General features: G+C 45.7%; 2 protein-coding genes across 5 annotated transcripts; both read right to left on the minus strand.

Moving 5' to 3' along the window:
• Positions 1 to 6,299: 6,299 nt before the first annotated feature.
• Positions 6,300 to 11,617, minus strand: CIART (circadian associated repressor of transcription). 2 transcript variants are annotated; one of them, XM_004776809.3, is made up of 6 exons: positions 10,313 to 11,617; positions 9,300 to 9,725; positions 9,073 to 9,148; positions 8,766 to 8,844; positions 8,542 to 8,653; positions 6,300 to 7,019 (listed from the first exon to the last, which is right to left on the minus strand). In XM_004776809.3, the coding sequence occupies exons 2-6, from the start codon at positions 9,663 to 9,665 to the stop codon at positions 6,495 to 6,497; spliced, it is 1,158 nt and encodes a 385-aa protein (XP_004776866.1). In that variant the 5' UTR covers positions 9,666 to 9,725; positions 10,313 to 11,617; the 3' UTR covers positions 6,300 to 6,494. The 2 variants fall into 2 exon arrangements, with proteins under 2 accessions (XP_004776866.1, XP_004776865.1); XM_004776808.3 differs by having other exon boundaries at positions 10,255 to 11,617.
• A 353-nt stretch (positions 11,618 to 11,970) lies between these two features.
• Positions 11,971 to 17,746, minus strand: CUNH1orf54 (chromosome unknown C1orf54 homolog). Of its 3 annotated transcripts, none has more exons than XM_004776815.3 (7): positions 17,621 to 17,740; positions 17,156 to 17,214; positions 15,849 to 15,932; positions 15,361 to 15,419; positions 14,849 to 14,959; positions 12,729 to 12,827; positions 11,971 to 12,049 (listed from the first exon to the last, which is right to left on the minus strand). In XM_004776815.3, the coding sequence occupies exons 2-6, from the start codon at positions 17,199 to 17,201 to the stop codon at positions 12,732 to 12,734; spliced, it is 396 nt and encodes a 131-aa protein (XP_004776872.1). In that variant the 5' UTR covers positions 17,202 to 17,214; positions 17,621 to 17,740; the 3' UTR covers positions 11,971 to 12,049; positions 12,729 to 12,731. The 3 variants fall into 3 exon arrangements, with proteins under 3 accessions (XP_004776872.1, XP_004776871.1, XP_044939070.1); XM_004776814.3 differs by having other exon boundaries at positions 12,729 to 12,830; positions 17,621 to 17,733; XM_045083135.1 differs by lacking the exon at positions 12,729 to 12,827 and having other exon boundaries at positions 17,621 to 17,746.
• Positions 17,747 to 19,533: the final 1,787 nt, after the last annotated feature.

The following is a 19,533-nucleotide window of genomic DNA, read 5'->3' on the forward strand; positions in this document are numbered from 1 at the left end:
TAGTGGCTACTGGAAAACAGTAGAGAAAGACAAAAAAAGAAAGGCGCTCAAGTGTCCCACACAGGGCACCTTGCTCAGCGGGGAGCCTGCTTCTCCCTCTGCACTCCTCCCTGCTCTATCGCGCTCTCTCTTTCTCTCTGACAAATAAATAAAATCTTTTTTTTTTTAAGATTTTATCCGTTTATTTGACAGATCACAAGTAGGCAGAGAGGCAAGCAGATAGAGAGGGGGATGCAGGCTCCCTGCTGAGCGGAGAGCTGGATACCAGGCTCCATCCCAGGACCCTGGGATCATGACCTGAGCAGAAAGCAGAGGCTTTAACCCACTGAGCCACGCGGGTGCCCCTAAAGCAGAGATTTTTAAAAATATATATTAATTTATTTGACAGAGAGACACAGCGAGAGAGGGAACACAACCAGGGGGAGAGTGAGAGGGAGAAGCTGGCTTCCCATGGGGAGCAGGGAGCCCAATGCAGGGTCAATCCCAGGACCCTGGAATCATGACCTGAGACGCTTAATGACTGAGTCACCCAGGTGCCCCTCACTCCTGTTTTTGTAAATAAAACCTTATTAGAACACAGTTGTGCTCATTTGTTTACATATATTAGATATGACTGGTCTGGGCAACAATGGTAGATTTGGGTAGTTGCCTTTAATCACACAACATTTGTCATGGGAAAAAAATTTGTCATGGGAATCAAATGAGATAAAATAATTTTTTTTAAATAAAAGAAGAGGGATGGGGCGCCTGGGTGGCTCAGTGGGTTAAGCCACTGCCTTCAGCTCAGGTCGTGATCCCAGGGTCCTGGGATCGAGTCCCGCATCAGGCTCTCTGCTCAGCAGGAAGCCTGCTTCCCTCTCTCTCTCTCTGCCTGCCTCTTCATCTACTTGTGATTTCTCTCTGTCAAATAAATAAATAAAATCTTAAAAAAATAAAATAAAATAAAATAAAAGAAGAGGGAAAGTAACGTTTTTGAGAATCTGTTATATTCCAAAACCTGTATGGGCACTTTATGTGCATGGTCTCATTTGTTGAAATAAAGGGCCAAAGACAGCTTATATATCATGTTTAGTGGAGAAAGTAATTGGTAGAAGGACTTGAGTTAGTCTCTTAAAAGGGGGTAAGGTTTAATTGACAGAAGCAAGAAAGGCTGGGCAAGGTGATGAGCATGAACAAAGGTTTAGAGTTAAAAAGTCTTAACTGTTCATCAAGGGTGAATAAAGTGAACAGAGGTATCAAGTAGGGGAACAGAAGGAGAAACAAAGACTTTGACTAAAGGCTTTGAACTTCTCAAAGCACTGAGGAGCTGTTGAACAATTTGAATAGGAAATAACATACGGGGGCACCTGGGTGGCTCAGTGGGTTAAGCCTCTGCCTTCAGCTGGGGTCATGATCTCAGGGTCCTGGGATCGAGGCCCACATCAGGCTCCCTCAGCAAGGAGACTGCTTCCCCCTCTCTCTGTCTGCCTCTTTGCCTATTTGTGATCTCTGTCAAATAAATAAATAAAATCTTTATTTAAGGGGCGCCTGGGTGGCTCAGTGAGTTAAAGCCTCTGCCTTCAGCTCAGGTCATGATCCCAGCGTCCTGGGATAGAGCCCTGCATCGGGCTCTCTGCTTGTCAGGGAGCCTGCTTCCCCTCCTCTCTCTCTGCCTGCCTCTCTGCCTACTTGTGATCTCTGTCTGTCAAATAAATAAAAATAAATTTTTAAAAATCTTTATTTAAAAAAGAAAAAGGAAGGGGCACCTGGGTGGCTCAGTGGGTTAAAGCCTCTGCCTTTGGCTCAGGTCATGATCCTGGGGTCCTGGGATCGAGCCCTGCATGGGGCTCTCTGCTCAACGGGGAGACTGCCTCCCTCTCTCTCTCTCTGCTTGCCTCTCTGCCTACTTGTGATCTCTGTCAAATAAATTATATCTTAAAAAAAAAAAAAGGAAATGACATGCAAAACACTGTTCTAGGAAAAGTACTCTGGTATCAGTGAGAAGGGATTAAAAGTAAGAGAGACTAATGTTATAATTAAAGTTTAGGCCAAAGATGTGGCAATGAAATGGGTAGGAAGAAATGGATTTTAAGAGACATTCCAGGGGCATCTGGGTGGCTCAGTGGGTTAAGCCTTTGCCTTCGGCTTGGGTCATGATCCCAGGGTGCTGGGATCAAGCCCCACATCAGGCTCTCTGCTCAGCGGGGAGCCTGCTTCCTCCTCTCACTCTGCCTGCCTCTCTGCCTACTTGTGATCTCTCTGTCCAATAAATAAATAAAAATCTAAAAAAAAAAAAAAACTCTTAAAAAAAAAAAAAGAGACATCCCAAATACAAATACGGAACAAAAAGGATTTGGTGGGACCCCTGGGTGGCTCAGTAGGTTGAACCTCTGCCTTCAGGTCGGTCCAGATGCCAGGGTCCTGGGATTGAGTCCCCACATCAGATTCCTTGCTCAGCAGGAAGCCTGCTTCTCCCTCTGCTTATGCTCTCCTCTGACAAATAAAATCTTAAGAAAAAAAAAATATATATATAGGATTTGGTGACTGAATGGCACGAAGTTTGAAGTTGTTATCTAGAAAAAACGATGGTAGCATAGATAGTGTTAACAGAAGAAAAAGCGTATAAAAAGGAAGAACAGGACATCTTTAAAGGAAAGATAATATTTTGATCGGTGACTTCTGGAAAAAGCACCAGACTGGAAACCCAGAGTTCTATACCCATGTTGTGTTGTCTTGCACAAGCCACCAAAATTTCCTCATCTAAAAAATTAGGGAGGTGATGGTGTGCCTGGATGGCTCAGTCGTTAAGTGTCAGCATCTGCCTTTGTCTCCGGTCATGATCCCAGGGTCCTGGGATCAAGCCCCACATTGGGCTCCCTGCTCAGTGGGGAGCACTCCCTACTCAGGGAGCTGCTTCTCCCTCTCCTCTCCCTCTGCTGTGTTCCTTCTCTCGCTATGTCTCTCTCTGTCAAATAAATAAAATCTTTAAAAAATAAAAATAAATGGGCGCCTGGGTGGCTCAGTGGGTTAAAGCCTCTGCCTTCAGCTCAGGTCATGATCCCAGCGTCCTGGGATCGAGCCCCGCGTCGGGCTCTCTGCTCAGCAGGGAGCCTGCTTCCTCCTCTCTCTCTGCTTACTTGTAATCTCTGTCTGCCAAATAAATAAATAAAATCTTTACAAAAAAATAAAAAATAAAAATAAAAATAAAAAATTAGGGGAGTGAATGATAACTCTTGGCTCTAAAATGCTGAAATTTTCAACAGTATTTAGGTGTCAATAACATATAAATAGAATTGTTCAGCAGAGATGTAGACTTTCAGTATGTCTTCCAGGGGAGAGAGTGGGACTAGAAATGGGGATTCAGAAGTCTTCAAAGTTGAGGCAATAAAACCATGAGAGATGAAATCTTTAAGTGAAAGAATATAGTCAGAGAAGAGTAGAGGATCAAGGACTGAACCTAAGGGAATACCCACTCTCTAGAGCAGGCAGAAGTGGGGCCATTAAGGAATAGGGAAGTTGCTGCCAGGTAGGTAAGAGGAGGATTAAGATAGTGTGCTGTCATGGGATCCAAGGGAGGAGAGTTTCAGTAGGTAGCATCAAGAATGTCAAATGCTACAGAGAGCTTGAAGCAAATAGACTTTGTGCTTGGACTATTGATTTAGTGGAAGCTACATTAGAATACCTGATCCTGGAGGCTCCTGAGTGGCTCAGTGCTTTAACTGTCTGCCTTTAGGTTTGTGTCATGATCTCAGGATCCTGGGTTCAAGCCCCTGCATTGGGCTCCCTGCTCGTATGGAGTCTGCTTCTCCCTCTGCCCCTCCCTGCTGCTTGTGTGTGCATGCTCTCTTTGATAGATAAAATCTTTTCTTTTTTAATTTTTAAAAAAGATTTTATTTACTCATTTTTTTTAAATTTTAAAGATTTTATTTATTTATTTGACAGAGAGAAATCACAAGTAGATGGAGAGGCAGGCAGAGAGAGAGAGGGAAGCAGGCTCTCCGCTGAGCAGAGAGCCCGATGCGGGACTCGATCCCAGGACTCTGAGATCATGACCTGAGCCGAAGGCAGCGGCTTAACCCACTGAGCCACCCAGGCGCCCCTTATTTACTCATTTGAGAGAGAAAGAGAGAGAGCAAACATGAGCCAGGTTGGGGGGCGGGGTGGAGAATGAGGAAGGGGCAGAGGAAGCAGAAGATTCCTGGCTGAGCCGGGAACCCAACACAGGGCTGGATCCTAGGATCCCAAGGATCCCTGGATCCTTGAGGAAAAGAGGAGAAGGAGGACAATCAGACTCAAGAGATGTTTTCCAGAAGGGGAGACCTGGTCTCACTTGTGGGAGGAATAAATATTATATGTAGGAGAAAAAAATAAATAATTCAAGAACAATGTGAAGTTACAAGATAAAGAGGGAATAAATGATACAGCAAAAGTTCCAGAGGAGAAAGGTAATGCAGAGCACAAACGGAGAGGTTTGCCTTAGAAAGGAGGTCATGCGGCAAGCCTGGGGGCTCAATTGGTTAAGCATCTGCTTTTGGCTCAGGTCATGATCTCAGGGGTCCTGGGATTGAGCCCTGCATGCGGCTCCTTGCTTAGCAGGGAGTCTGCTTCTCCCTCTCCCTCTGGCCCTCTTTCTGCTCATGTTCCATATAAAATGAATGAAATGAAATATGAAATGAAATGAAATAGAAAGGAGGTCATGTTCTCTGAAACCAAAGACAATTGTTCCCTGAGAACAGGGACTTGAGAAATAGGGGAAAGATGTATAACTAGCTGTGAGAAACATGCTAAGTAGCCAATAAACAATAACTAAAATGACCAAGTAGTCTGATACACTGCCAAGGCTTAGGATGGGAGAAGACATGGTTTTGGTGGAAACTGGGACAAATGAGTCAGTGTGATATACAGAGAAAGGTAGATATAGATAAATTAACAGACTGTCATGTTTGCCTCCTGATAACGCTCAGTAGCTTTCTTTACTCTTGCATACATTTAGTTGCAGCCTTTTTTTTTTTTTTTAAGATTGATTTATATATTTTAGTGGGGGAAGGGCAGAGGGAGAGGGAGAGAGAGACTCTCAAGTAGGCTCTATACCCAGCATGGGGTTTGATTTCACAACCCTGAGATCATGACGGGAGCCAAAATCTAGAGTCGGATGCTTAAGCTTGACAGATTGAGCCACGCTGGTGCCCCTCCTGCAGCTTTTTGAAAAAAGATGTGGCCCAGTGTCTGAGGAGACTCCCCATTCAGACAGTTCTAGGGCACCACTTCCTCTTTGAAACAGACAATGACAGTGGGTGTTCTGGTTCTTTTTTTTTTTTTTTTTTTTTTTTAGATTTTTATTTATTTATTTGACAGACAGAGATCACAAGTAGGCAGAGAGGCAGGCAGAGACAGAGAGAGTGGAACGCAGGCTCCCCACTGAGCAGAGAGCCCGATGTAGGGCTCAATCCCAGGACCCTGGGATCATGACCTGAGCCAAAAGCAGAGGCTTTAACCCACTGAGCCACCCAGACGCCCCAGGGTGTTCTGGTTCTTGTGTCCCTCCTCTGCCCACAGAAGATGACATATGCATTTATCCACAAGCATCAACAGCTCTCATCAAAACAGAGAGCTATCCCAGAGGAGAATCTGCTAGTCTGGGCCAGCTGGAAGACTACAAAAGGGAAAGGTACTAGTCTCTGAGACTAAATGAAAACACAAGTCCAATTCCAAACCCTGTAACCATCCCAGGAGTGGTCCCTAGGAAACCAGCTGTAGTCTCATTTGCTCTCCCCAGAGAGGACTTTTGTCATCATTTTTGTCCACAGAATTTTTATAATCCCATCCAGACTTCTAACTTGCTGGAGCTCAGGTGCCTGGGTGGCTCAGTTGGTTGAGCAACTGCCTTCAGCTCAGGTCATGATCCTGGAGTCCTGGGATAAAGAATCGCATCGGGCTCCCTGCTTGGAGGGGAGTCTGCTTCTCCCTCTGACCTTATCCCTTCTCATGTTCTCTTTCTCTCAAAATAAATAAATAAATAAATAAATAAATAAATAAAATCTAAAAATATATATATATATGGGCGCCTGGGTGGCTCAGTGGCTTAAGCTTCTGCCTTCTGTTCAGGTCATGATCCCAGGGTCCTTGGATTGAGCCCCACATCGGGCTCTCTGCTCAGTGGGGAGCCTGCTTCCTCCTCTCTCTCTGCCTTCCTCTTTGCCTACTTGAGATCTCTCTCTCTGTCAAATAAATAAATAAAATCTTTAAAAAAAATATATATATATATATATAACTTGCTGGAGCTCACTGTCACAAACATTCCCACCCCCTTTCTTCTCTGCAGCTCAGAGGATCGATACTGGTACTTAGAGCAGAAAGTTGCAACTTCCTTCAATCAACAAACTGTTTAGGTATAAAATTTCTTTAATCAAAAAGGACTTCTCTCAACACAAATGCACACATTAAAAGTAAAAAAAAAAATAGATGACAGAGACATATATTTACACAAATCGGAAACCACAGTCTCAAGTCCTGGATTAGGGGTTGAGAGAATGGACATCAGGAGCAACTGGAGGATGGCTTCTCCACTGCTCTAGCTGTCCCACAGTCATCTCTCTGACCATGGTGGGTAGACTAGGACCAGATTGGGTACAGCCCCAGTCTGGTGGCAGAGTTACTGGCAAGTGGTGGCAATAAGGTCCATCTCCAGAGAGTTTCTTAGGATCACCAGGGATGACAGGAGACGCTGTAGTGGGTGGAACTGGAGAGGCTGGGGCAGAGTGGGTGAAGGGCTGCACTCCATGCTGGACAAAAAGGATGACACCAATGCTGGCTCCAGTGCCTAAAGGACCATGGCTAAAGGAAAGGGTACCTGGGGAACTGAGGGGGGGGTTGCAAATTGGAGTGGTGTGGATCCAAGTCAGGTGCATAGTTGGCCATTCAGTGAGATGCCAAGGCTGCTTTGGTTTCAACAGTAGATGTCCTAGCTGTGTATGGTCCGTCTTTTCCATGGGAGGTGCAGGAGAGGAAGCAGCTGAGGAACTGTGGTGGCTCGAAAAATGCTAGAAAGGGGAGACAAGAAGAAAAAAATATGTGAGAGAGCTTTCAGATTAATTCCACTTGGTTGCTTAAAACTTTTCTTTCCCTGGGGACTCTTTGCAATGGAAACATACCTCGTTTTATGCAACAGCTCATTTTCTGCCAGGCAATGATTAAAAGTTTTAATAACCTAATTATACTTTCATTTACTGAACCAATACTTGAAGGCTTGTTATGTACCACACACTATATCAGGCACTGGACATTCAGACAGGCAAAATAAAACAAACAGTCCCATAGGTTCTCATTGTTTTTAAAATAATTCGTTTTGGAGCTTCTTTCTTAAAAGTCTATTTTTAGTTGGAATCATCATTCACCAATTTCTGTATTTTATTTTATTTATTTTTAAAGATTTTATTTATTTATTTGACAGAGAGAGATCACAAGTAGGCAGAGAGGCAGGCAGAGAGAGGAGGAAGCAGGCTCCCTGCTGAGCAGAGAGCCCGATGCGGGACTCGATCCCAGGACCCTGAGATCATGACCTGAGCTGAAGGCAGCGGCTTAACCCACTGAGCCACCCAGGCGCCCAATTTCTGTATTTTAAATTTTAATTTCCCTTTGTTGAGTTTCTTAAATGTAAGTTAATATGCGGGCAACATCCTCCTGCTTATTTTTTTTAAAGATTTTATTTATTTGACAGAGACACAGTGGGAGAGGGAACACAAGCTGGGGGAGTGGGAGAGGGAGAAGCAGGCTCCTCGCTGAGCCAGGAGCCCAGTGTGGGGCTCGGGGTTCCTGGCTCGATCCCAGGACCCTGGGACCATGGCCTGAGCCGAAGGCAGATGCTTAATGACTGAGCTACCCAGGATCCCTTGCTTATTTTTAAGTGAGTTATTCCCACAGCAATAATGACTATGGTTAATAGAATACAAGAAGGACTGTCCATTATCTATAGGAGATTTTACCCTCCCTGTCATTCGCGGAGATAATAAATAGCCTATTATTTGAAGGCACAAATATCCTATTATTTGACCACCTGTGTGGTCACTTCCACACAGGTCCTTCTATGCACACATGACAGCCCTCCTCCCCTCCCAGTGATATACTTATAATGACCAGTCCTTGAAGCCCACCCTTCCAGAGGATTTGGTACAAGGATACTTGGGTAGGAGTAAAAAGAGGGAGAAGGAAAGAGTTTTAGGGCAACAGAGAAGAAAGGATTTATAGAGAAAAGCTAAGAACTCTTCCTGCATCACTCATTTGACCAGGTGAAAAGCCTTCTGTATCTATGCAGAAAGAAGATAAGCTGCAACATGAAGGATAGGGTTAAACTTCATGAAGTTCTTTGTAGTGATCAGAACAAAACAGAACAAAAACCATACAGGAATCAAGACAGTGTTGGAAGGTGAGGCATTCCCTCCCCTGAAAGGAAACCTGTTGTAAAAGAGGAAAAGACTCAAGAGAAAACAGAAGAAGGAACCCATTTCTGCAGGTACACTTTGTTTCCTTATTTCCCCACCCCCCCTCAGTTTTACAAGTTCTCACCTTGGTCAGCTGATGCCTGCTATTACCCAATGATGACTTTTGGGCAGCTATATGAGGAAACCAAGTCTTTAACATCCCTTCTACCTGTAGCAAGGTTCCTAGGTAACGTTCCCTGTGAAAAAGACATTTCTTTAAAAAGCCATTAACTGTGAAAAAGCAACAAGACAGGATTATAGATATCTCCTTTTTTACGAAGTACCGAGGAAAGAACCAGGGGAACTTACCCCATCTGTGGCTTCTGCAAAACACCTACAATACGCTGGATTCTATCCATTGCCACACTCTGCTGGAAACTGCTCAATCCTGGGGTCAGGGAGAGAGAAAGGCATCAGGGGTTGAGATTCAAGAATTTCGTCAGGGAAAGGAAGGACAGAACAGGGTTAGAATAAATGCACCTAAAGAAATTAAATCACAGATGCAGAGAGGTAATAATGTATCCTATGAAGGTTTAAGAGAAATACACATTTAAAACATTGAGAGAAAGAGAAAGAGATGAACCTAGCCCAGAATCGCAACTAATCAGATAATTACCTCTCTCAAATCGACCTGTCTTCAGCCCATTCAGTAGGTCTGTGAGAGGGCGAATGAATCCTTGAAGCTCTTTACACTGTAGGAAAACAGGACAAAGGCTGTGAGAGGACTGAGAATTCCTCCCCACCTCCAAATCTGGGAACCAACATTATCTTCATAGGGTCCTTACTAACAATCTGGATGCTAAGTCATTCTAGTATTGTCTCCTTTCTCCTGCTTTCTCTTACCTTCTGAGCAAAAAGCAAGTCTCCTTCTGTGGTACAACCCTGGATGTTTATGTTGGGCTGTAATTCACCATCTCTTGATCTTTTGACCCCAGATCCTGCCAAAGGAGAGGCCAAGCCCCGTTGTTCCAAGTGAGATACTGTATGTTGGTTGCTGGAAACCTTGGGCCGTTGCTTGCAGCGGATAGGACCAGGGCTGGGCCGAGAACCTCCCCTTTGCCCGACAGGGTCGGACATGGGGTCATGGGTCTCCTTGTCCTCCCCCTCACTATCGGAGAGGAGGCCAAAGTCACTGTTCACTGGGGAGGTGGAAAAAGAGGAAGAGAGAGAGTAGGAAGAACAGGAGGAAACGCTAGCTGGAGAATCCATAGGTTCAGAAGCAGGGGCTGGAGAGCAACTGCCGGAGTACCCAAAAATCGGAACCTGCAACTGAAGAGCAAAGCGAGGGAGTTTGTAACCATAACCTGGAAATTAGGAAATGGATTGGGAGACTGGGGTTTACTGTGTGGGACGGTAATACCTCTTCTCTCCTCCCCAGCATTACATGTCTCAGAGACAATAGAAAAAATCATCTCCTCCTCCTGCCCGCCCCCCCTTCAGTTAAGAACCTGGACTAACCCTCTGGCCTCCGCAGAACAGTTTCTCAGTATGATACAGACTGTTCTTCCCTCCCCTCTGTTCAGAGTAAAAACCGACTTGACACTATCCCCTGACAGTTGTTCACCGGGTCTGTTCCCAGCCTGACCCTGCAGTGAAGGCTATTGGAGAACCCTAAATCCCCAGTAACCCACACAGCTGTAGGGACGAGTGACCCCGTAGGGACCACCCCCACAGGACCCTCCCGCCTCTTCCCAATCTTTCTGATCGGGATCTCTGAGCCGGGACCCTCTACAGTCGCGTCTGCCACGTGATGCTATCCTTCCCAATACCAAGATCTGCTTTCGGTCCCAAAACCTACTCCCTCCGGGTCTGATCCTCTCGCGCGGTTCGCTTCCTTATCCTGCAAGCCTCCTCACCGGTGCCGGTCCGCTCAGCCCAGGCTGTCTCCTGCTCCTTCTCTAACTCTGCGGGTCTCTGCTGCCCACCTCCGCCTCTCTCCCACGGGTCCCGCCCCTTCTCTTCCCCCTCCCCGACACGTGCGTCTGGGCACGTGCCTTACCCCTGCGTACACAGACCTCGCACCCTCATTGGCCGTCTAGCCGGTGGCACGTGACTCTTGTTACCGAAGTTCACATTCAATTTGCTACAGCCTACAGGGGCTCGGCCAATAGAGATCCAGGTAGATGACGATTGGCTGAAAGGGAATAATTCCGTGCCCCGCCCCTACATGCGGCCTGAGAACAGGACCCGGTGATGAGAAAAGGAGGAGGACAGGAAAAGAGTGGAAAAGGGCGGAGCCCGTGGCGTTAAATAGGATGATGGTGGGCAGAAGACGTGCGGTTGGAGTATGCAGACTGGTTGTGAGATCTGCGGCTCGCGTGTTGCGATATGAGACTCGGGGTTCCTCCTCGGTAGCAGCCCCCGCCCCCCCGGCTGCTCCCCTCCCCTCTGAGCGCCTCATCTCACGAGGGCAGCACGTGGAAGCCATCAGCGACTGGAGTCTGCAACGTGTAGTGAGAGAATGGATGTATCCCACTGTGTATCCTCTCCCCCTCTGGGTCGCGCGGCCCTCGTGACTCTCGGGTTTCTGCTTCATCCTCTCCGCCTCCTCCTCCTACAAGTTGGGTGCCTCCTGCCCTGCTGGGTGAGGAGGGTGTGGACTGCCGCCGAGAACACCGCGTCCTCTCGCGCACTCCCACTGGGGCGGCTCCTCTGGCCCTTTCCTTACATAACCCGCCACGCACGTTACCAGCTCAGATGCCAGCCAGCCACGACTCTAGAGGTCAAAGCCGAACTCGGTTGTTCCTGACTTTTCTATCCGGGCCCCTCGGCCCCTGCGCCCTGAATTCTGTGCCTTCTAGCGCAGGGAACGAAGTATGGGTAGGTCCCTGATTTCCTAGTGGACATTTGTCCACCTTCGTTTCCTTTATTTGTTCCCTGGGGAAGATTCGAAAGGCTTGGAAGGAGGGATGGTGCCGAGTCCGGAGATGACAGAGTCAGGAATTTACTATTCAGTGCCCCTTGCAAGTACTCAAAGTACAGCGCGGTGAAGGAGAGGCTCGGGGACCGAGGGTTGATTGAGGTTGTGGCACCTAAGAGACCGCAAGGGGGCAGACCAGTTCTGATTAGGGTCTCGAGGACAGAGAGTTAAAGTATGTCCCTGCCTGCCCTAATTAAGCGCTGGAAAAGGCACATTGTTGGGGGTTGGGGGTGTAAGTGGAGGAGGGTGTGAATTTTTAAGATCTATTCTAAGTAGTTTTTAATATTTTACATATGTTTAACAATGTGCTTATTTTATAAAAAGAAAGAAGTGTTCTACAAAAACCTCAACTCTCTTCCCAAACACACTGTCTCAACACCATGTGTAATAAAATATTAGAATTAGATGAAATTAACTGTCTGTTGGTGCTCTTCTCCATTCTTCACATTTCAGGTTTATTCACAGTCCTAACTATTCCCTCTAATTCTACTGCCACCTAACTCCCTTTCTATTCTACCCTTCCATCCCCATATCCTGGTGCTCTCTTTAGCATTGTGAGATTAGAACAGACCCTTATGAAGGAGTAGACAGAAACCAGGTTATTTCATTTATTTATCTTCCAATTTCCTCTTCCCAAATCCCCATCAAAAGAGTTGTAGCAGCCTTCTTTCTCCTAAAAAAGCAAAGAAAAAGGGAAAAATAGGGGGCTCAGGAAGCTCAGGAAGCCCTTCGCCCCCCCGCCCCCCCCCGCCATGAAAACTCCCCAGATTTCATATTCTGGGCTAGATTTCCCTCATCTCCTGGAAGATATGTCCCCTCCCCTCCTCATTCCTTCCTCTGGTAAATCTCTTCACCCATAGTTATTTAGAATCCCAATTTTAAATCCCTTTCCTATAGCACAGGCTTCTCTTCCCTCCTTCTTGCCTCCACCATCTCTCCTCTACTTTTAGGGAACCAACCACCACCCCTTCTGCCTCTGAACTTTGCCTCTTGACTCTGCCAGGTTGTAGGGCACCTCCCACTATGCCCTCTGCCATATCTTAAACTACCTCCTGGCTGGAACAAGCTTTAATTCCTCAAGGAAATCTGGAGAGGTTTCTTCTATTACACCTGCTTCTGCTGTAGGAGGTCCTGAAGTTCTCCCAGTTCAGAAAAAAGTAATGACTCTCATTTGAAAAGTCTTTGCCTCAACATCTCCTAAACTTCTTTAAAATTAGAGAGGATTTTTCTAAAGGGGACCCCTTGACCTTCAAGCAGCAGAGAATTGATTGACCAGGCTGGAAACACTAGCCAGAGATATTTGTAAAAAATTACTTCATGGACTCCCCCAAGGCCAGTGGCTGCACTCTCACCTTCTACATGAAATACATCCCCCCCTGAACGAGGGCCCAGGACAGGAGGAGGGGAACAGGACTCTGCAGACTGGATACAGCATCGTTCAGATCTGGACTCTGCTAAAATACAGACATTCCCCCACGGTAGGCCAGTGTCATCCTTCCTATCATCCCTCCTCCCCCTCTGGAAGGATAGCCATCTCTTTATACGACCTCAGTGTTTCTTTCTTCTGAACTTAGAGAAAGATCCAGCTCTCCTCCCCTTAACTATGAGGAGTCCTTTCCTCTGTGCCTTTCAGCCTCCTGAGCATACCAGGGAGGGTCAGCTCCATTCAACAATGTGTATTTTTTTATCTGTTATGTGCATGACACTATGCTTAGTCACTGCGCAGGTGCTACAGCGGGGATTTAAGTGTGATTAAGACCTTGCTCCTTGGGGCACCTGGGTGGCTCAGTGGGTTAAAGCCTCTGCCTTCAGCTCAGGTCATGATCCCAGGGTTCTGGGATCAAGCCCCGCATCAGCTCTCTGCTCGGCAGGGAGCCTGCTTCCTCCTCTCTCTCTGCCTGCCTCTCTGCCTACTTGTGATCTCTGTCTGTCAAATAAATAAATAAAATCTTAAAAAAAAAAAAAAAGACCTCCTTTCTTCAGAGAGTTTACAATCTAAATGGAGCCTACTATATACCTTAAAATATTTCCTCGTCCTTGTCATCAATCACCAACTTTCCATTCTTACTGATTCCTCCCATCTGTGTTCAACTATATTCAGGCTACACTTTGATCCTCTTGCCCTTTCTGGCTGTTGCTTCTCTTTTTTCACTACCAGATTTCTCAAATAATTGGTCTATATTCTCCTTTACCTTCTTCACAAGGTACTCCCTCTCTAACTCCACAAAAACTTAACTTTTGCTTAACCACTCTAAAACTTCTTTCTTTAGAGCTACCAATGACCTCCTTTTCTTTGGCCTCTTCGTTGCTTTTTCTTGATTATATTAAACTTTATCCTCTAGATTCTATAATACAGACTTGGCTCTCTGCCTACCCCTTCAATCAGTTCTTCTCCATTTCCTTGGTTGATTCCTCTTCCTCCTGCTAACTACAGGCATAGTCATTGGCCTTTGGTCTTCTGTGTACTGGCTCTATTGAGCTTGTCTACTTTCGTAACTCTGACTTTGCCCCTTAGAACTGTAGCTCTGATGTAGGTCAGCTACCTTTAGGACAGCTACCTTTAGAACACCCTCATAGGGTTGTCACCATAAATTCAGCTTGGCCAATACCTAATTTATATAAATACCTAATTTATAACTTCAGTCCTAAACCATTCTGACCTTTCACAGTTCCCCTTTTGGTCAGCCATTTTCCCAGACATCCATATTTGAAACTTGTAAGCTATTTCAACTCTCTCCTCATTTATTGCTCATTGCATTTTCTTCAAAATATTTATTTTTCTCCTCTTCATTCAAAATGCTATTTCCCTAGTCCAAGTCTTTAATGGATTGTTTCCAGAATGATGTAAATCTCATGCATCTCTCTCCACTCCACTGACACTTCAAATTCTCTCGTGATTCAGCCCTATTGCTTTCCCTATGTGAAATTACCAAGAAAGTATTAGGAGACTTGTAAAGGTTAATTTTTTTAAAAATTTCCCACTGTTCCTTCCCATACACCTTCTCCTTCAATCATACCTATCCACCAAACATGCCATATTCTGTCCCCTCACCAATGTAGCTCTTACATCTGCCATTCTTCCTTCTAATTATTTTTCTACTTTCATAACTTACTGCCACTCAAAAGCTTACCTATTCTTCAAAGTATATCTCACCTTCTAAGAGTCTTTGAGGCCAGTGTATTCTGATTTCTGTCCTTCCACTGACTAAAACACTTGCCTATGTCAGATGCTCTCAGATATATATGTAATTAAACATGGATATGAACCTCTTCATTTTGTCCTAAATGTTTTGTAAGTGTGAATTGAGGTGTGATGGCCAAGCTGAGCTAGACACCTGCATTGCTATATTAGTTATTTGGTTCCTTCTTCCAGCCTATTATTTCAGCCCTCCCTCTGTTCTCTGTCACCAGCCCTGGGATCCACCACTGCCCCCCTCACCCCGCCCCACCCCGCCATCCCCAACCCACTTACTGGTTCCCTTGTCATTGGTTTCACTGTTTCCGGCTTCTGAGTGTGTGCACCTTCTGTTTCATGGCTAATGGTGGTCTCTGCTGCTTCCCTTACCTCCTTATCCAACCTGTTCTGCCCTCAGTAGGATCAAGAAACACAGAGTTATCATTGCTTCCATCCAACATCCTCAGAGTTTTTCTGTTTAGACTCCTTCTCTCCTGCACCCCCCACCCCCCAAAACTTAAGCTCAGGGATCCTCCCTACCTTACGTTTGCATAGATTATGTACCCTATCCCATCACCAATTCCCCAGAGTCAAGGCGTGCCCCTCACTCTCAATGTCTTCGCAAACCTACTGAATTCTGGTTTTATTCTCTTCCCCAACTGTGGTTAACATGTCTGCTTTGGGCCTCTTTCCCAGTTCCATTTCACTAACTCATTTGCATTCCTGCTAATCATTTATATTTCGACACTGCCCAGTTCTTTTTTTAACTGTTAACTATCCTGACCATCTTAGATGTAGAGGTCGCTCACCAGTCTGTCCTCAGATTCAAACATGGAGTAATCAACAGTGAAATTTGCACTGAAGTCATCTGGGGAGAAGAAAAAAATCAGTAGTGACAAATGAAAAAGGTAGCAGTAGGTCAAGAAATGGAAGGAGGTAGAAACTGCTCAGAATACCTTAACTTGCTCAAGTTGCAAAATTTATTGGTGTAATCTAATTCTAATGAACTTGAATGTTAAGAATGTTTTTGAATGTATCTGCATTTATGTTTTCAAACTGGTATTGAAAATAATTTACAAATTTGAAAATCTTCAAATTGTTTCAGCTGGTTTCCAAAGAATTGAAAATCACTAGCTTGAGAAATAACATTATGAGGCTTGATAAGGACTTTGCTCATAGCCTAATTTCTCTCTGATCTAGTTGTTCCCATTGCAAAGAGAAAGGCAAAGTCTCAGAACTAAATCTCCCCGAAACCTCTGTGCATCCTGCTATAGCTCAGAGCCTTCTACATACTCACCATAATTGGGAGTGACTGTGTAATAATAGACCACCTGATAATAATCATCCTCTTCCAGTCCTTCTTCATCCTCATATTCTTGTCCTATGGGGACAAGGACCAGAAGTCAGGCAGCATCTGGAACTCCTTAGCAAGATAAGGATACCAGAAGGTGACCTCAGCTCTATCAATTTCTTTTCTCTCTGCCCCCCCCTCCAAGGGTTTTACTATCTCACTGCCTCTAAACCCTTCTCAGTCTTTGGGGCTCCATATCTATGATGAGGGCTGTTACTCCATGCCCTTTCAACTTAGGAACTCCTAGAGAGAAAACAAATCCCTTCACATTCTGTAAACCCAAAATGAGAGCTAAAGCTAAAAAAGGTAGGAAGCAGAGGTGCCAGGAAAGAAGAACTCCAAATTGCCTCCCCAGTATTCCACACACCGTATTGGATTTGTGAGAGCCCTCCTTCTCTTCTTGGTGTGTCTCACACATTAACACAAACACAAATCTTAGGTTTTTGGACTTGGGTTTTAGTTCAGGATTCACCGCTAACTAGCAGAACGATTCTGAAGAAGCCACTTAACATCCGCTCTCTTTAAATGAGTCAGCTGGACTAAATGATCCATCTGCATTAGTTTTTCTTCCTTCCCAGGACTAAAAATATGTGGCTTTGGCATGATTAGATCAAGGACTCCAGGCCTCCACATTTCCCTAAGCTCCTTGAATGCTCTCCCTGAACCCCAGGCAATGACACAGGAATCTGGAGGAAAAGGAAACAATGAGAGTACCTGGCAGCCTGGAAACAAAGGAGGGAAGGAGCCAAGCTACTTTGGGGACTCTCTCCCGGAGGGAAGCCAGTTCTCCACTACCCTAAAGGCCACCCGCCCCCCCCCATTTCTGTTTCCTTACTAATATAACGGTTTTTCTCCAGCCCTCTGGGAAAGAAGATACCCTGGCTTCTCTCACCAGTTTCAGACTGCACCATCTTCCAGGAGCCCACCTCTCTCCTCCACCCTCTCTGGAGTCCCTTTCCATCTTACTCAACTCTGGTGATGGAGAGCTAAGGTCACTCTTGTCAGGACCTTCAAGTATCTGGGGCTCCATCCACATAAGCTTGTCTCTTCTTTGACAGGACTCTGCTTTCTTCCCCTTTTCCTGGCTCTATGTTCCAGGTCCCTCCCCCCCCCCCCAACTGGACTCTGGCACAGATGGGTGTTATCACCCTCCATCAAATTGCGCCTCTCACCCTCTCCTCATTTTTCTTTTCTTCCACCCCACTTATGATAGAAGACCTAGTCCAAGAGCTCAGGGAGAGAAGTGAACTTACCTAGGATAAGTTGCACAGCAAGGATGGCTACGAAGAGGACATCCATTCTGGATTCTGCACTATTGTTGTGAAAGTAAAAAAGGAAATTACAGAGTTTCTCACCAAACTTACCCCGCCTTCTGCCCTCCTCCAACGCTGCAGCAACTCTTCTCCCAGGGGGTTGAATTCCCCACCCACTTGCTGACGGACTAGATCCTCAGTTGTGACTGGTCAGCCAGATCTGCCCAGATTAAGAGAGGCAAAGTGGGTTTTGAGGTGAATGGGTGCACTGAATTCCCCAGCCCTAGATTAGATCCGTTCAGGACTCCCGAGGTGACCACCACCAAGACAAGCTAACAAACAAGCAAAAAGCCAAACCAAAACAAAAAACCTCAGCTGGCCTAGGAACTTCCTGTCTCCCCTCCTCTCCTTCCCTCCTCAGTCCTCACAACAAGATCCCCCTCCTTCTCAGTGTCCCTGACTTACAATCACCAAGCAGACTTGAGGCTTATGCACAGTCTCTCTTCACAGGCAAAATGTTGTGAGGAAGGGATGGGCATTTTTTCTGGACTGAAAAAAATTCCCTCTCCTCTGCCTATCTTGCATTATGAAGTACAGGAGCAATATCAACATCATTGTCTGATACTCAAAGCACTTACTACATTACTTCTGATAAAAATCTCTCAGCCAAGGCTAGTTATTTCCTCTCTAGTGAGTACTGACCTCATTTCATTTCTTTCTCTACTTCCTGGATATAGGATGGAAGAAGGGAGGAAACAGCCTCTTTTCCCATATAGATGCCCCCGTCCTCCCACTTTCAGTCACTTGGTATGCTCCCTTATTCCAGCCCACAGGGATAGAGGGTCCTCTCACTGTTTTCTCTGCTTTTGTATTTCCCCTTTCCATTTCATTCAACTAAGAAACATTTAGTAACGTATATGCTAGGCCTGGTCTGATAGGCAACGCAGGGTCTTACTGGCAAGGGGATGAGCGTCGTTATGTTTTTTAAGAGGAAGTTGGTAAGTTTCTATTCAACATCTACTAAGAGCCAGGTGCTATGAGGGTCTCTGTGGAACCACTTGTGGACAAGACAGGTTTAGGTGCCTGCTCTCCTCCGTCAGAAGGTGCTGTGGTAATAGCTCTAAAGAGAGATAAGAAAAGTTGTCTCACTCCTATCTCTTCCCCTGACTCAGCCTGTTAGGCTCAGAAGCAAGACATACTGGAGTTTTGAGCACTGGCCAGGATGTTTCCATCCTCTGAGCCTTTTGGGGAGAGGATTTGCTTGATTATGGTGTTTTCCATGTAAATCTACACAACCTATTCCTTCAGCTCCTTTTAAGAATTTCCTGGAAAAAAATGTAAAATGCTTATGTGGATGTACCCATATGCATTAAGTCATAAGTCATTTCCAGGAAGGAAAGGAAGCCTGGTTCCCTTTGAACAGTTTCTGTGGTTTTTTGATACTTTGATAGTCTCTCAAAAACAATTTTCCAGATGTCCTCACTTTCCCGTCCTGGTACTCTTTTACCTAAATATCCTTCCTAAAGGCAGACCCTAGCCCCATCCAAATGAGGTCACAATACCCTCTTCTCCTACTTTAATTTTCTCTCACTGTGATACACACAGCCACTGTGCATTCCACCAGCCTAAGGAAAAGATACCACTGAGGTTCATTTTCAGAAAATAAATGGAGGAAGTGTGACCTAAAAGGAACTGTATGACTTGGCTGGTGTGTGTGTATGTGTATGTGTGTGTGTGTGTGTGTGTGATTTTCCTTCAACCCCATAGCTTGAATTGCTTTTTTACAAACAGTCTTAACTTTGAATCTTAACACCAAAGGCCAGGTAACGTCCTTCCTAACATTGCTTCCCAGGCTCCTATTCTTCTGATTCACTGGTCATGACAGATGAAGGCTTCATTAGCGATATACCCACTGAATTGCATGTTTCCTATACTAGCCTGTTAAAAGAATCTTACTTTTAAGTCTAACCTTCATCTCTTAGGCAGTAGCTCTAGCCCATTTCCTCTCATTCAAGTAAGAACAATACCCGTCCCTATCTCCCTGCACCCTCTATCCTGTGCTTCTTTGTATTTGTCCTTTAGGTTCCAACAGGATCTGCCCCCCACCCCGCCCCCGCCCCCCCTGCATCTCTTCACGAAGACGTAGAATTGCTACCACTCTTCTACAAAATAACGAAAGAAAGCCGCAGGCAAGGCCCAACGGGACCCAGGAACCCAGGCCGGTCCCAACCCACTCCCTTCTTTGACCCGCCGAGCCACTCCCAGAACCCGGGTCGAAGGCTCAGTAGGGCAGAAGGACTACAACTCCCAGCAGGTAGTACTGCCCCGCTCCCGCAGCTCCGCCCCCGCCGAGTCTCCATTGGCCTTCGGTGGGTGGG

This window comes from Mustela putorius, unplaced genomic scaffold (genome assembly GCF_011764305.1).
Source record: "Mustela putorius furo isolate JIRA1106 unplaced genomic scaffold, ASM1176430v1.1 tig00000695_pilon_pilon_pilon, whole genome shotgun sequence".
Taxonomy (NCBI): domain Eukaryota; kingdom Metazoa; phylum Chordata; class Mammalia; order Carnivora; family Mustelidae; genus Mustela; species Mustela putorius.